The following is a 15,077-nucleotide window of genomic DNA, read 5'->3' on the forward strand; positions in this document are numbered from 1 at the left end:
TTCATTTTTGGTTTGATAAATGTTGTGTTTGCAATCTATTGTTTATTTATTTATTTTGTATTTGGTGTTGCAGTCGTTCTTCCACACGGCACTACGCAATAGTGCACTGTGTGCCAGCTACACGGACAATAACTTGCACGTGACCAACTGGAAGCGTCGGCTGGGCTGCAAGTGCCAGTACAAGCACGTGGTTGACTGGTGTGGCTGCAGCCCAAACAACTTCAAGATGGACGACTGGCCGCGCATACAGGTGATCAATCGCATTCGTTATTATGGAAGTGTTCATACATCGGCAGAAGATTAATACCATTGATTATAATTAAAAATATAAATCTCAGTACCCTTTTCAATTATTTTGTCACAACATGTTTTGGACATTAATGCCATTTTCAAGTTGTATGCAGTTCTAAAATGGCGTACTATTGGTTATTATTGTAATTGAAGAATGATAAGTGACACATAACCTAGCTACATTTGGACTGTTGTATAAATTAGAATTGGAACCGTTTTGGGCTTATAAGACTGTGGTACTTTTCTGTAAGTTGTGTAATTCTGAATGATTAAATAAATAAATTATGGAAGTGTTGGCAGACTCAAGATTTGCTTATGAACAAATAATGCCCTACAGGGAGTGAGCGGTGGCTTATGACAAATAATCCTCAACGTTTTTTTCTGTAATAGCTTAGGTTTTTAGGAGAGTGTTCCTTTATTGGCAGGGAATGAATACCATTGGTTATTATGGAAGTGTTCATACATTGGCAGGAAATTAATATAATCGGTTATTATGAAGTGTTCATATATTGGCAGGGAATGAATACAAATGGTTATTATGGAAGTGTTCATACATGGCGGGAAATGGATACCATTGGCTATTATGGAAGTGTTCATATATTGGCAGGACATGAATACCCTTGGTTATTAAGGGAGTGTTCATAAATTGACAGGAAATTAATACCATTGGTTATTATGGAAGTGTTCATACATTGGCAGGAAATAAAAATCATCGGTTATTATGGAAGTGTTTATACATCGGCAGGAAATGAATACCATTGGTTATTATGGAAGTGTTCATACATTGGTAGAATTGAATATAATCGGTTTTTATGGGGGTGTTAATTATTGATATATTATTGCATTCCAACTGATATATAAATAATTACTTGGTACTCTTTTTTAAACATTTTCACATAAACAATATTATATAAACACTACTAGTTTCAACTTTCGTGCTATTTTCAAGTGTCCTTCTTTCAAGAAAGGCACTTGAAAATGGCTTGAAGGCTGAAACTAGTAATGTTTATGTAAAAAAGAGTCCTTCTTTTTTTTGAAAGGACACTTGAAAATGGTTTGAAAGCTGAAACTAGTTGTGTTTATGTAAAGAAAGTTAAAAATGGGTACTGTGTAATTATTTCTATATTAATTTAACAATAATTGTTAAATTTAGTTATGTAAAGAGAGTTGAAAAAAGGTACTATTTAATTATATTAATTTTAAATTAATATAGAAATAATTACATAGTACCCAATTTTAACTTTCTTTACATAAACACAACTACTTTCAGCTTTCAAGCCATTTCCAAGTGGCCATATTAGATTACTTTATTACATTTTAATTTCTTTGCTGCTTGGGATTTTAACACTGCATTAAAACTTATCCTATCCCCTAAGAGCGGACGAAAGTTGATTTACTTTCTGAGCTCAGTAGAATTTGTCAAATCATTTATAATATATGATCAAAAAGATTTTGAATGCTCTACCTACAGATATTACCAACCTGACGAATAAAAAGGAATTCGAGAATTGCCTTAGAAACTGACTAATAAACAAAGAATTTTATAGTATGGACTGATTCTTAGAGGGTTCTGCCATATCTGTGAGTTGACTGTTAATTTTTGACTCATTGGTTGATTGATTTTCTGTTGTTAAATTTTATGTTATGAAATAAAAAACATAATTTACAATACAAATTTAAACAGGAAACACAATACAGATAGATAAAAAACACTTAGAAACTTACATTATTTACCGGAAATTTTCGGTGGCTTGGCCAACCTTCCTCAAGCCGAGTAGTGTTGTTTTGTTGCTCAGTTTGAATTCCAACAGTAAAGACAGTTTTATTCAAAAAATTAAATTCAATTCAATTTAAATCTAATTTAAATTTTATAATTAAAATTTAAACTATATACGGTAATTCAATGTATAAATGTATTTATTTATATATTGCTATTTATAGATTCTGATGAACTAATCTCATGCCATCTTATTACGTTTATTTTATTTTTAAATGTATGAAGAAGTTTTATGTATATTATTGCAATATTTACTATTTTATTGTGATTGTAATTGTTTGTTTCCCTCAAATAGCTAATAGCTAGAGGGAATAAAATGAATGCTGTTTGTATTGAAATTGTATTTTGAAATAGATAAATTGAAATTGAAATTAAAAATAAATTTGAATTTCGACTGCGTCACTGTCAGTATTGTAGAACCGTTCCACAATTAAATAAAAACACACATATGTTGTGTGTTACATGTGTTACATGTTATATGTTGTATGTTGTGTGTTGTGTTACATTATTTTGTATTATATACAAAATAAATGTAATAAGATGGCATGAGATTAGTTCATCAGAATTCATAAACACAATTTATACATTGAATTACCGTATATAGTTTGAATTTAAATTATTATAAATTTAATTTTATTAATATATTTTTGAATAAAACGGTATTTACCGTTGGAATTCAAACTGAGCAACAAAACAACACTACTCGGCTTGAGGAAGGTTGGCAAAGCCACCGAAAATTTCTGGTAAATAATGTAAGTTTCTTACATTATGTTTGGTACAAGTTTACCAAATAAACTTGTACCAAGTTTTATTTGGTACACGACCATGGTTTCGTGACCACACAGGTCACATTTTCAAGCCGACTGTCAGCATTTTCAAGCAGTCAGATTGAAAATGTGACCTGTGGGGTCACAAAACCATGATCGTGTACCAAATAAAACTGTGTAGAATTTTACAACATATGTGTGTCTTTATCTAATTAAATTTGAATTTGAATTTTATTAGTGTTGTTATGGAAGTGTTCACATGCAGGTTGAGTTTCATGAGTGTGAAATGAATTAGAATTTAAAAGGTGAAGAACATTAGTAACTATAAGTTGAATGGCTTAGTCATGAGAAAAAGTTCGGCCACCGTTGAGTCGCTGTAATTTCAAGCTTTTTCTCGTGATTGAACCGACTATATCTAACTGTAGTGAGATTCACTTCTCACTGTCAGCATTGGGTAAACGAGATGCAATGTTGTGAGACATTCATCTGTTTCAATCGCTACCCATATTGTTATTGACTGAACTCCATTCGTCAAGAGTAATTTTGATTTTATATACATTGTTTATTGATCGCTAATCAATGATTAATCTTGAATTCACATATCCATTAAACATTGGAATATCTATTTCTATTATCTAGTCATATGTTTCACTATTATTCTTTGGTTACATTTGTTAGTTATCAAATTGATAAAAATTATTGTTGTTTGGTGTTTCAGGCAACGGAAGGTAGGCCGCTGTTTTTTGCACGCAAATTCGAGCCAATCATCAGTCAGGCAGCTATTTTGCAGTTGGAAGAATGGCTCTACGGTCCCTATCCTCGCAGTAAGTTTGTTCTAATCTTGTTATTATAAAAAAAACTGCAATTGATTTTAAAGCTACTATATAATCATCCATTAACTGCATTGCTTTTAGTCACTAAAATTCCGCCCAAAGAAAAATATTCAAGACTGGCCACTAACGGTAGGACATGCATGCTTATCATACACACACATGTTTATCATGCATGTTTTGTCATCAGCGAGAGGCTTTAACATAAAATAAACAACCAATAACAATAAATAGACCACTGGAAATTTACAAATTATAATGATAGTAAAATAATATTTAATCCCAAATAGAACAGGAAAAGAATAAAATCGGTGATATAAAAACCTATCCTCTACTTGAAAAATTTTGCTCGAAGCCTTTCGGTGTGATGTCACAACAATGTATGACGACATGTGTATCATGCAGTGGCGGCTCGTCAATAGATTTCAATGCATTTTTCGATATACAAATTTGTTTCGCGTGTTGAAGAATATAGTAATTTCTATGTTTCGTGTATTCGTGAGTATTTTTAGTATGTCCATTTTCTTTTATGAGAGTGTGAATATAATTTATTGTGTTGCCGTAACAGCATTTTGATGAAGAAATATGAATAAGGTTCAGTATTTGTTAAAGACAAACATTATTCATATTTAGGATAGGTGTGAAATAAAACATGATGGTAGACCAACTCCCGAAGTAAAAATCAAACAAGAAAAATATGAACAGGACAAAAAAATCTATGCTTGATCTTTCGGGGGTGATTCCTTAAAATTATTATTGATTACCTTTACACTTGATTATGCTCTATACTCTATATCCTCTTGACCTTTTTCTCAATAGATCATGAGGTTGAACCCCCAGGCTAAAAGATCACGAGCCGCTAATGGTATCATGCATGTTTATCATACATCATGTCCTACCGTAAGTGGCCAGCCTCAGTTATTAAAACTTTTCAAAGTAAGTGATTCAGTAGTATCAGCATTTGATTGAATGTAATCTGTACTGTAATTTCATTCATTTTTTCTTCCTCGATTTCCTTTGATCCATTTTTCTCTTCTTCTCTCTCACATACATTTTTTCCCTTTTTGTAGTCATACATTCCTTCCCCTTTCCCTTATTAATTTTATCAGTGTGGTACTACGTATGACAGCGCACAAACCTAGGTTTTGCTGGCCTTGTCAGATTGAAAACGTGTTATTTTTAATTCAAGAGTTTATATGTTGATTGGAATCTTAGTGTGTATTTATCACTTATATTATTTGTAAATCATACTTTATATTCATCTCTTGTATTGTTTTGAATTTGATAAAATAAATTTTAAGTTTTGAAAATCTATTCATTAATTTATTACATGAAGTGCATGACATTTGCGGAAATAAAAAACAGGCTGTAGGCTTAAACTGTTCCTTTTCCAATTCATGTAACAACTTATTTTGTATGTTGTATTGTCTTGTTATTGTTTTGTATCTTTTCTTGTTATTAGTGTGTGATTTGTTGTTCAGATGTGTCAAACGTGGCCAGCTACTGGCAGAGTGTGTGGCACAGCGCCGACATCAGTCCACCGTTCGACGACACAGTTGGCACATTGGCACACAGCCTGGCCCGGCTGGCCACTCGCACCATGGCACAGTTGGATGGCACATGTGCCTATTCGCCCACCCGGCTGCTAGAGGTCACCAACTATATGGATAATGACTACTACAAGGTATGGTCATAGAGAATACATAGCGTAAGAAGATATCCCATGGTAGAGTTTACAGTTTATTATTAGCAACTTATTTTGTATGTATATTATAATAATTATGAATATTTTTTGTAAATAAAATCCACTGTTTGCAATCCATTGGCAATTAGATAAATTAGTATTATTATAGGTCGGGCTATGTTTCAAATTTCAAGCCGATTACTGTTGACTTGTGTCTATTATTACTGTTTTGGCCGGGTGTAAGTGTAAGTGTAAGTGTCTATTATTACTGTTTTGGCCGGGTGTAAGTGTAAGTGTAAGAACGGCCAGTTATAAGAGATTACCAGCATCTCATAGATTCACCAAAAATAACTACCAGAACTATCTGTTAACAGTGAAATGTGGAACATAAACGCCCTATACCATACAACATCTTCGTATGCTATTTTTTCTCTATAGTATGGCGTAACGTAAGGCATCCTAAATTAGTTATGTAAATAATTAATTTATTGAATCTAAGTAGATTTCTGTTAAGGAGAAGAAGAATGAAAATTTTTTCTCCAGTAACGAAGATTCCGTTTGGTCAAGAACGTTTATAGAAAATCGTTTATAACTGGTCTGAGAATCAAGAATCAAGAATGTTTTATTGTCACAAACAAAATAATTTCATTGACCAAAGTCACTTCATAAGGATACAGTAAAGCCGCGTCCACACTATGTCGATCGACACCGATCGACAAAGTCGATCGACAATGTCGAACAAGTCTGGACGTGTCGCTAGACATTGTTGAGCGCTGTCGAGTCGAGTCGAACGCAACCCGAATCAGGTCGGTCCGGATCAAAGACAGTCGAGTCGAAGTCACCAGTGTGGACGTGTCGATCTTGTCACTGCCGTTTTAAATAATAGAATAGTGCTATACTGTTGTTCAAGTGCTTACATTTTTATTGAAAATGAATTGGAGTGATACCCAAACGTCGAATTTTATTGAAATGTACCGTGATCGTTCTTACTTATGGGATTCAAGTGATGTTGACTATAAAAACAGAAACAAACGGCATGATGGTTTGGTGGAAATTGCGGTGTCATTTGGCATTGAAAAAGTGGAGGTGGAAAAGAAAATTAGAAATTTGCAAAGTCAATTTGCAAGGGAGAAAAAGAAAGAGAGCGAGTCGAGGAAGACCGGGACTTCATCATCTTCATCATCACTCATTTTATATAAAAACTCGATTTATATTTAAAATAAAACACTTGATTAAATATAAAACACTCGATTATGTATGAAAATTTATGATGGTTGTCGGTCGACTCGTCCACATGTACTGAGGCAATTTTGTCGAGTTGACACAGTCGAAGGTGTCGAGCGACTTTATCGATCGACCGGGTCGACAGAGTCGATCGACATAGTGTGGACGCGGCTTAACATTGATACTTTGTATACAAGTACACGTTATATATTGTAATATTACAAATAAAAATAGAAATAGGCTACTTAAATATTTTATCTATGGATAACAGTTTCAGACCAGCATTTCCTCGATTGAATAAAATGCTTTATTCTTCAACCATCCTTTTATTGCTCTCTTAAAACTATCAAGATCATAATTCCGTACTTCCAGTGATAACCTGTTGAAAATTTTCATTCCTATATAGCAGTACATTTTTTGTGTTTTGGCAAGCCTAGCACGGCCCAGATCAATCTGACTACCTGACCGAGTGTTATGCTCATTAATGCTTCCCCTCAAATTGAAAAGATTAGCATTTTGCTTTAAACAATCCATAATGTAAATACATGGAAGTGGCAATATAGCATTGTCTAAGAAAAAAGGCTTACAAGACTCCCTCATGCCCAGATTGAATATAGCACGCATAGCTCTTTTTTACTTTCCTTGCCCTATTACCATAGGTAAGGAAAGTATTGCTTTCCAAAAAAAATTGAGGTACCCTAATTTCAAGTTTTCTATACGTTTCAAGGTCCCCTGAGTCCAAAAACATGATTTTTGGGTGTTTGTGTGTGTGTGTGTGTGTATGTCTGTGAACACGATAACTCCATTCCTAATTAACCGATTGACTTGAAATTTTAAACTTAAGTTCCTTATACCATAAGGATCCGACAATAAGAAATTCAATTCAAGATGGCGGAAAAAATGGCGGATAATTACTAAAAAACCATGTTTTCACGTTTTTCTCGAAAACGGCTCTAACGATTTTCTTCAAATTTATACCATGGATAGCTATTTATAAGCCCTATCAACTGACATGAGTCTCATTTCTGGGAAAATTCCAGGAGCTCCGTAATATTCTTGAGAAAAATGGCGGATAATGACTAAAAAACCATGTTTTCACGGTTTTCTCGAAAACGGCTCTAACGATTTTCTTCAAATTTATACCATGGATAGCTATTTATAAGCCCTATCAACTGACATGAGTCTCATTTCTGGGAAAATTCCAGGAGCTCCGTAATATTCTTGAGAAAAAATGGCGGATAATTAAAACCATGTTTTTCACGATTTTCTCAAAAATAACTTGACCGATTTTTTTCAAATTCATACCCTGTATAGTTATTTATCAGCTCTATCAACTGGCATGAGTCTTCTTTCTGGGAAACTAATGGGGGTTCCACCCAATCCTTGATAAATGTACTTAGTAACCTCCTTCTCGTGCATGAGGTAGGTAGCGCAGTTCATAAAAAGAATACATAGTCGAGATATTTCATCTGTAGAACAGCTGTTTTGACGACTTTGAAAAAATGAGGACTAAAAAAATCATCGAGTTTCACAATTTACACAAAGGAAAAAGTACTCTGAAAACAATTATATATACACATATACAGAAGTCTGATCGTAGTTTCAAATATGAGCAAGGAAAGTTGTGTGAGTGTACCACACCAGATTTTTGACAATGGTATATTGCCACTTCCATGTATTTATATTATGGATTGTTTAATATTTGTAATGCAAAACTACAATCTTTTCAATTTGAGGGGAAGCATTAATGAGCATAACACTCGGTCAGGTAGTCAGATTGATCTGGGGAGATCCCCATTACACAGTCATCTGTATATGATCTACACAGATATTTCATCAACTTTATTGAAGATTTGAATAGATTTATGTCATTTATTTGATCTACAGAGTCATTTATATGATCATGTAATGGTCCTGCATATTTCACCAACTTCTATAGCCAGTTACACAAACATCGATTTTTGAATGTTCGATTTTCTGCCTTTCTTATTATTCTCCTCATTATTATTATTCCTCGATTATTTGCCTTCCTACCAGATTAAACAGAACTTGGCAAACACATGAACACATCATATGTTTTCCAAGTTATGTTTAATCTAATAGAATTTATAAGGACGGTCAAAAATACGTCCAAAACTCGATATGTTTAACTAGACTATCAAAGATTTGATGAAAGATGTGTATCACACAGAGATCGTTTATCAAAGATTTTGCCAAATATGCTATCAAGTATTGTTTAAATGTGTAATGGGGCCCTAACCAATATTTTTAATGAGTATCCAAATTTGAGTTTCTATCATTGAATTTTAATGATAGCTCAATTTATTATAACTTTATCTAAAATTAATATTCCAGCTTGAATAATCTTTTTTTATATGTTTGTGACTGTTTTGTTTAATCAGCTTCAAACAAGATTAATTTTCCGTTTCCATTAAATTCATGAGGTCTTGGTGTTGAAAAAATTATCCATTCACAATTACACAAGTTTTATGCATTTTTTGCTGTGTTATCTAGTGTTCTAGAAGTCCATTGAAGTTTTATCATTTATTGTTTACTGCTCACTTACAGAAACATGTATCTAATGTTGTTGCATGTTGTGTTTCAGGGTTCTCTGATACGCTACGAGGTTGAGTGGGGTGGCGGCAAGGGGGGTAGTAAGGGGGGTAAAGGGGACAATGTGACCCTGCAATTGGAGACCTGGTTGCGACCTGACGAGCACTTTGCCCTACTCTCCAAAGTGGGCCCTGCCTTCAGGATTAAGGTCAGCTTCAGTTCAGGTCACTTTACCCTATTCCATCAACCGATCAATATTCCTATTCTAACGATACCTTACCCTATTCTGTCAATCCAAACCTATTCTATCCTTCAGGATTAAGGCCAGCTTCAGTTATCTGAACCATTAATGATCTGTACCTTTAACCTATTCTATCAAACTATGAATATTCCTATTTTAACGATACCTTTCCATTTCTATCAAATGACCAACTTTAGTATATTCAACGGATCTCAAAAACTCAAAACGATCAATCTCTTCTGTATGTTGGTGTATCCAACTGATCTCAAAAACTCAAACGACCAATCTCTGTAAGTTAGTATATCCGACGGATCTCGATTTTTATGAAATTTGGAACAGAGTAGGTACGCGATACAAAAGCTCATTTTAACCGTGTCTCATCTCTGGGATAACTTGCTTCCTAATTGAACCGGGTCTCACCTGTGGGATTAATTGCTTCCCAATTCATAATACTGTACTTTCACATTACTCATTACTATATGTTATAGGTAGATATGTTATATTTCTTCTGCCACAATTAAGATACGTATTAACCTTAATACTGTATGGTTCCACCTTCCATACAGTGAGAGAAACATGAGGCGTATATAAGATAAGACATAGAAAGAGAAATAAAAATCTTAGTACCCTTTTTGAAATATTTAATCGTGATTAATCGTGATTAAATATTTCAAAAAGGGTACTAAGATTTTTATTTCTCTTTCTATTTATATAAAAGTAGCCCTATACAGGAAAGAGATAAATAAGATATGACTCCTGGCAGCCATTTGAAACAAATAAATCGTTAATAATAATATGCTTTTGGCATTTATTGGTCGGGAGTTCCTGACGGAAGTTCCACCTCGCCTGGATATATCATTTAAGCCGTCAATGGGCTTACGACTGTCATACTTCAGTCGGGAAGTATTTTAATAGAGCTACTTGAATTGTTTAATTACTATATAATCAAAGTATATTTGATATTTGCGATCAAAGCCCCCTGATATTTTGTACTTAATCAGGGGTTGAGAAAATTAAGTAAGTCTATTAAAAAATTTGAAGACTGATGAATTAATTCACTAATAATTCATTTACGATTGTATTGTTTTACAGTTGATGCTGGTAAGCAGTGATCTGGACCAGAAGGAACAGACTCACCGCAATCTGCTGCGTGCGCTGTCAGTGTTCAGTGAGGTAAGCCTGGCCCTGCATGTGGGAGGGGGCGGATCCTCGTTCAATGCCACCCTGCAGTGGACGGACCCCGCGGGTGTCCTCGCCGACCAGTCCACTGTCTATGTCGAGGATGATGCGCCGTCGGTCAGTCAGTTATTATTTATTTTATATTATATATCTTTTTTTTTTAATTCATTTTATTTATATTATTTATTTTATTAATTTTATTTATTTATTTGATCATTCAGAATTACATAACTTACAGAAAAATACCACAGGCTTACGCCGAAAACGGTTTATGCACTAAAAATCATCAATGACTTGAAATTTGCTTAGAGAAATTGTAAGCTTTCTTAGATTTTTTGTAAGATTGGGGATATGGCAGTTCAGACTATCATTTCAAACCAGTCGTTCAGGTAGTTTCGTAGTCGTCCTTGTAATGTTTTAAAGTGTAATATAATAGTTATTTGTATATCTAGAATGAAAAATGCCACTTTTTCTCCCCGAGGGGAAAGATTGAGGCTTCGCCTCAGGCAACAATTTCTCTGAGGGAGAAAAAGTTTTTTCACTCGTGATATAATAAACAACATTTTTCCTCCACCTACATTTTTATAAAAACTGCAAATAAAATAATTTTAAAAACTTACGTGACCAGTAACAATGTGTTACAACATAACCTAAAAAGTAAACAGCTAGAAGTAATCACAATTCACCGCCAACAGCGCTATATGCTATCTGTCGGCAACAACAATGGCCGACTCATAACTACATGTTCGAATTCCAAATTTTAATTATTATTTAACGAAAATCCTAAATAAATGCTGTAAATCACCCCGAAGACTTCTGCTGTCTGCAGTAGCATATAATTATATTTAATATAATTATATATTAATTAGCATTTGAATAAATGCATTCTCTATTTAATTCTCCATCAATTCCAAATTTGATTAGTTGATGGAAAATATTTGTTGGCTGGTATTTTGAATAACATGGAATATTAAAAAATATTACTAAATTTTTATAGTATACTAATATGAAGTATGTAATAGGTAATTTTAGCATATAAACATATATTTCATATGTTAATCAAATTTCTGGTTGAGGTCAAATCAAATCAAATCAAATTTATTCTCTTCAACACTTTACAAAAATTTATGTATATTGCACAGCACAACATTAAATACAGTACTACTACAACATAACATAAAATTCATAAGCATAGCATAATAAAGACTATAGTAAAAATAGTAACAATTTGTTGTATTGTACAAAATACAGAATATGACAGCAATGAGAAATACCCTTACATAGGCTATTGCCTGTGAGTAAGGGTGAATCTGGATTAAATGATTAAGATGAATAAAGAGATTTGAAATTTAGTTTATCTTATTGAAAAAATAGAATTTACCGGAGGTTGAGAACGTCCACTAGTTAGTAGCCTACTTGCTTCATCTAGAATAAGTTGGGTATAAAACTCTATAACCTATAAACTGAGCTAATGATATTTTCGGTTCCATCCCTACCTATTTCGTTTAGCCAAAGATTCACAATTTTTTTGTACACTACCAAAGATACTGCATCAAATTCTCTGAGTTTGTTGGGAATATTCCTGAAAAGCATATGAACTATGTAATGAATGTTTGTGGATGAATATGTTTTGTTAATTCTAGGTGTTATTATTCCTGAAATTGTAGCTGTTCGGGTGGGATATGTGTGGGTATTTCTAATGAAAATATCAGTATGGTGCTTATACATATAAATTAGTGCATTTTTCACAAATAATTGCCTGATATCCAAAACATTGAAGTCCATATACAGGTCATGTGAGTTGGATCTACTGTCTCTCTTCAATGCTACTCTCAAAACAGCTTTCTGTGCTACTTTTAAAGGTTCCAAATTAGTTTTATAGCATCCACCCCATGAGATTATACCACCCTGTATTAGTGACTGAACGTATGCAAAATATATGTTCCTGAGTTCCTTCTGATTTAATATGTTATTGAGCTTGTAGAACAAGAATATAGCCTTACGAACTCTGTTTCTGATGTATGCAATATGTGCTGACCAATTGAGGTTGGTATTTAATTTAGTTGGCTCATTGACTACTCTATTATGCTTCGTCATCTGAGCTTAGATCTTCTAACCTATTTCCAATGTAAGTGGCGGTTGCACAACAGCCAGTTAAATTTTAACCGTGATCAATTCCACGAGAACCAATCAGAGAAGCCGTCTTTTCAAAAATGCCTTCTCTGATTGGTTCTCGTGAAATTAATCACGATTAAAATCTAACCGGCTGTTGTGCAACCGGGCCTCAGTTTTCAAAATAGAGATGCTTCCCATGCTATTTAAATGGAGTTACTTTTCCCCCCTAGGGAGTTTTTCTTTTTTTTAGTACCGAGAGCGTAAAAGTGACAATTTAGTATTATGTTCCAGGGAGTAAAGTAAGTACTTTAGACTGTAGGTGGAGGAAAATGCATTTATGGGTTTAAAAATTGCTTTACGATGGTTCAGCACCCACCTAAAGCTGTTGGTCCACTCATCTCTCATCATCATCCGTCTCATTACTCACGCACAAGCCTTGAGCTCATGTGAGCATTTCCTTAGAAAAAAACCAGTCGTCCATGTATTTTCGGCCGTTCAAGATATGAGGAGCTAGTGTCTCGCCGTTTGAACACATACATTTTTTTCAATTTTCCAAGTGCAAGTTTAAATAGTAATTTGGAGTCCCAACTTTCCAAAGAATGATTAGAATTATGATTATATGGTTTAAGAATGGTCCGAATTGAGATTAGAAATTTACGAATGGTCCGAATTAAGATTAAAAAATCACTTTATTCATATAATTATTATATGGGATGAAAATAAGAGACATTATTGTCTCTTGGTTGAAAATAATGTAATACTCTTTATTCTAATCGCAAGCATTGCGATGATATTGATATTGCTGTACTTTTAGGAGTAAGCTTGTTTTTTCGGTTCTTATTTGAAAATTTCTCTAATAAATGAATATTCTCTTTTTCAAAAATAACTTAGTGTTATAAATTATTATTATTTTAGTATTTGAAACATCCAAATTCAAACGAATGGTTTGTATAAATAGTTTTGGACAGAAAATGTTGTGGAAATCTAGAAGACATAGCCTCATTTGGACTTTTAATGTTAACTAAATTTGGGAGAGAAATAGTACAAGCTATTCTTAGTTTTTCTCTCCCGATCTGTGGCTTCATTGTAAAAACGAATAAATAAATAAAGAATAAAATAAAAGAATATCTCCGAATTATTATATTTTTAATTCGGGAAAATTATTAATCGTCCATAAAAATTGGAAAAAAATAATTCAAAATGAAGTTTTGTTATTGTGATTAACTAATCGAAACACATGTTGCTGCCTGCAGTTGCAATTTGTGAAGCCGGTACTGAAGCTGCCGTTATTGCCTGGCGTGTGGGTGGTACGCCTGGTGTGGAATGCCACACTCATCGCCCACACCGACTTCCTCATAACTCCGCTCCAGTTCTCAAACGCAGCACCCCTCACACAGCATCAGACATCGTGAGTATTTGGTGTATTACAGCTGCAGCATCTCACATATTTTTCTTTATCTTCTCTAGTTTTCGAGATATCCGCTCTTGAAGGTGTGACATTCTTGGAAAAACCACGTTTGCCTCCAAATGTTTTCTATTTTTGCTCTTATAACTTTATAAAAATCGATTGGAAAAATCAATGCTGATTATAAGCTTATAGAGCATAAAATTCTCTTCAATTTGATGTATAATTTCACACTTTTACGCATTTCCCTACAACTGTTGCATCAGCTTTAGTGTTGAGTGTGAAATCTCCAGTTTTTCAACAATAGACCAATTGACAAAGGAATTTGTAGGGAATTTTTGGAATACAATTTTTGTCTTTGCAGCATTGTTGTGACTAGTTAGGAGGAGAACATATCAACAGTACTCCCTCACTCGAGTGCTAAGAAGATGAGGGTGGTTTAAAAGTTTATTTTTTGAGCTTTTTGTTTCCACGCTCATATCTTGATAACAATACGATCAACCGACATAACTAACTATTCAAAAATGAAGCTTGATAAATTATCTACACTTTTTGTTCAATGGAATTTTGTCATATTCACAACATTTCCCGAAATATTCGCTCTTGAAGGTGTGTAATTGTTAAAATAACAGGTTTTTACCCAACTTTTTGCTCTTTCAGGGCTTATAACTCTCCAACAATGCATCGTAAAAATGAATGTCTATTGTAGGTTTGTAGAACATTAAATTCTCTTTGAAATGATGTATTATTTCACTATTCCAAGTTTTCGTTTCATTGTTATAGCAGCTTAAATGTAGGGGTGAAATTTGCAATGCTGCAACAAGTGTCAACTTAGCTGTTCCACACCTTCAACAGAGGGGATAAAGATGCGCACTTCTGCTATACTGACCTACTAACTAGTTCAGATTGAACAGGAAAGTCAATAATTGTGTCACAGACACCCCCTTCAAATTTTGAAGAGAATTGTCAAATAATGATTAATTGTCAAAGCTGCAAAGTCAAAAATTGTTA

At 33.6% G+C, this 15,077-nt stretch overlaps 1 protein-coding gene across 1 annotated transcript in view; it reads left to right on the plus strand.

Moving 5' to 3' along the window:
• The window catches only part of LOC111055444 (xylosyltransferase oxt), a 41,205-nt gene extending 27,117 nt beyond the window's left edge, over positions 1–14,088 (plus strand). The window contains exons 10-15 of the mRNA XM_039428953.1: positions 74–250; positions 3,554–3,659; positions 5,147–5,349; positions 9,179–9,334; positions 10,460–10,663; positions 13,915–14,088. Coding sequence (XP_039284887.1) covers positions 74–250; positions 3,554–3,659; positions 5,147–5,349; positions 9,179–9,334; positions 10,460–10,663; positions 13,915–14,073 — 1,005 coding nt within the window. The 3' untranslated portion in view covers positions 14,074–14,088. The remainder of the gene's footprint in view (positions 1–73; positions 251–3,553; positions 3,660–5,146; positions 5,350–9,178; positions 9,335–10,459; positions 10,664–13,914) is intronic.
• Positions 14,089–15,077: the final 989 nt, after the last annotated feature.

The sequence above is a fragment of the Nilaparvata lugens genome, chromosome 5 (genome assembly GCF_014356525.2).
Source record: "Nilaparvata lugens isolate BPH chromosome 5, ASM1435652v1, whole genome shotgun sequence".
In the NCBI taxonomy this organism is placed as follows: domain Eukaryota; kingdom Metazoa; phylum Arthropoda; class Insecta; order Hemiptera; family Delphacidae; genus Nilaparvata; species Nilaparvata lugens.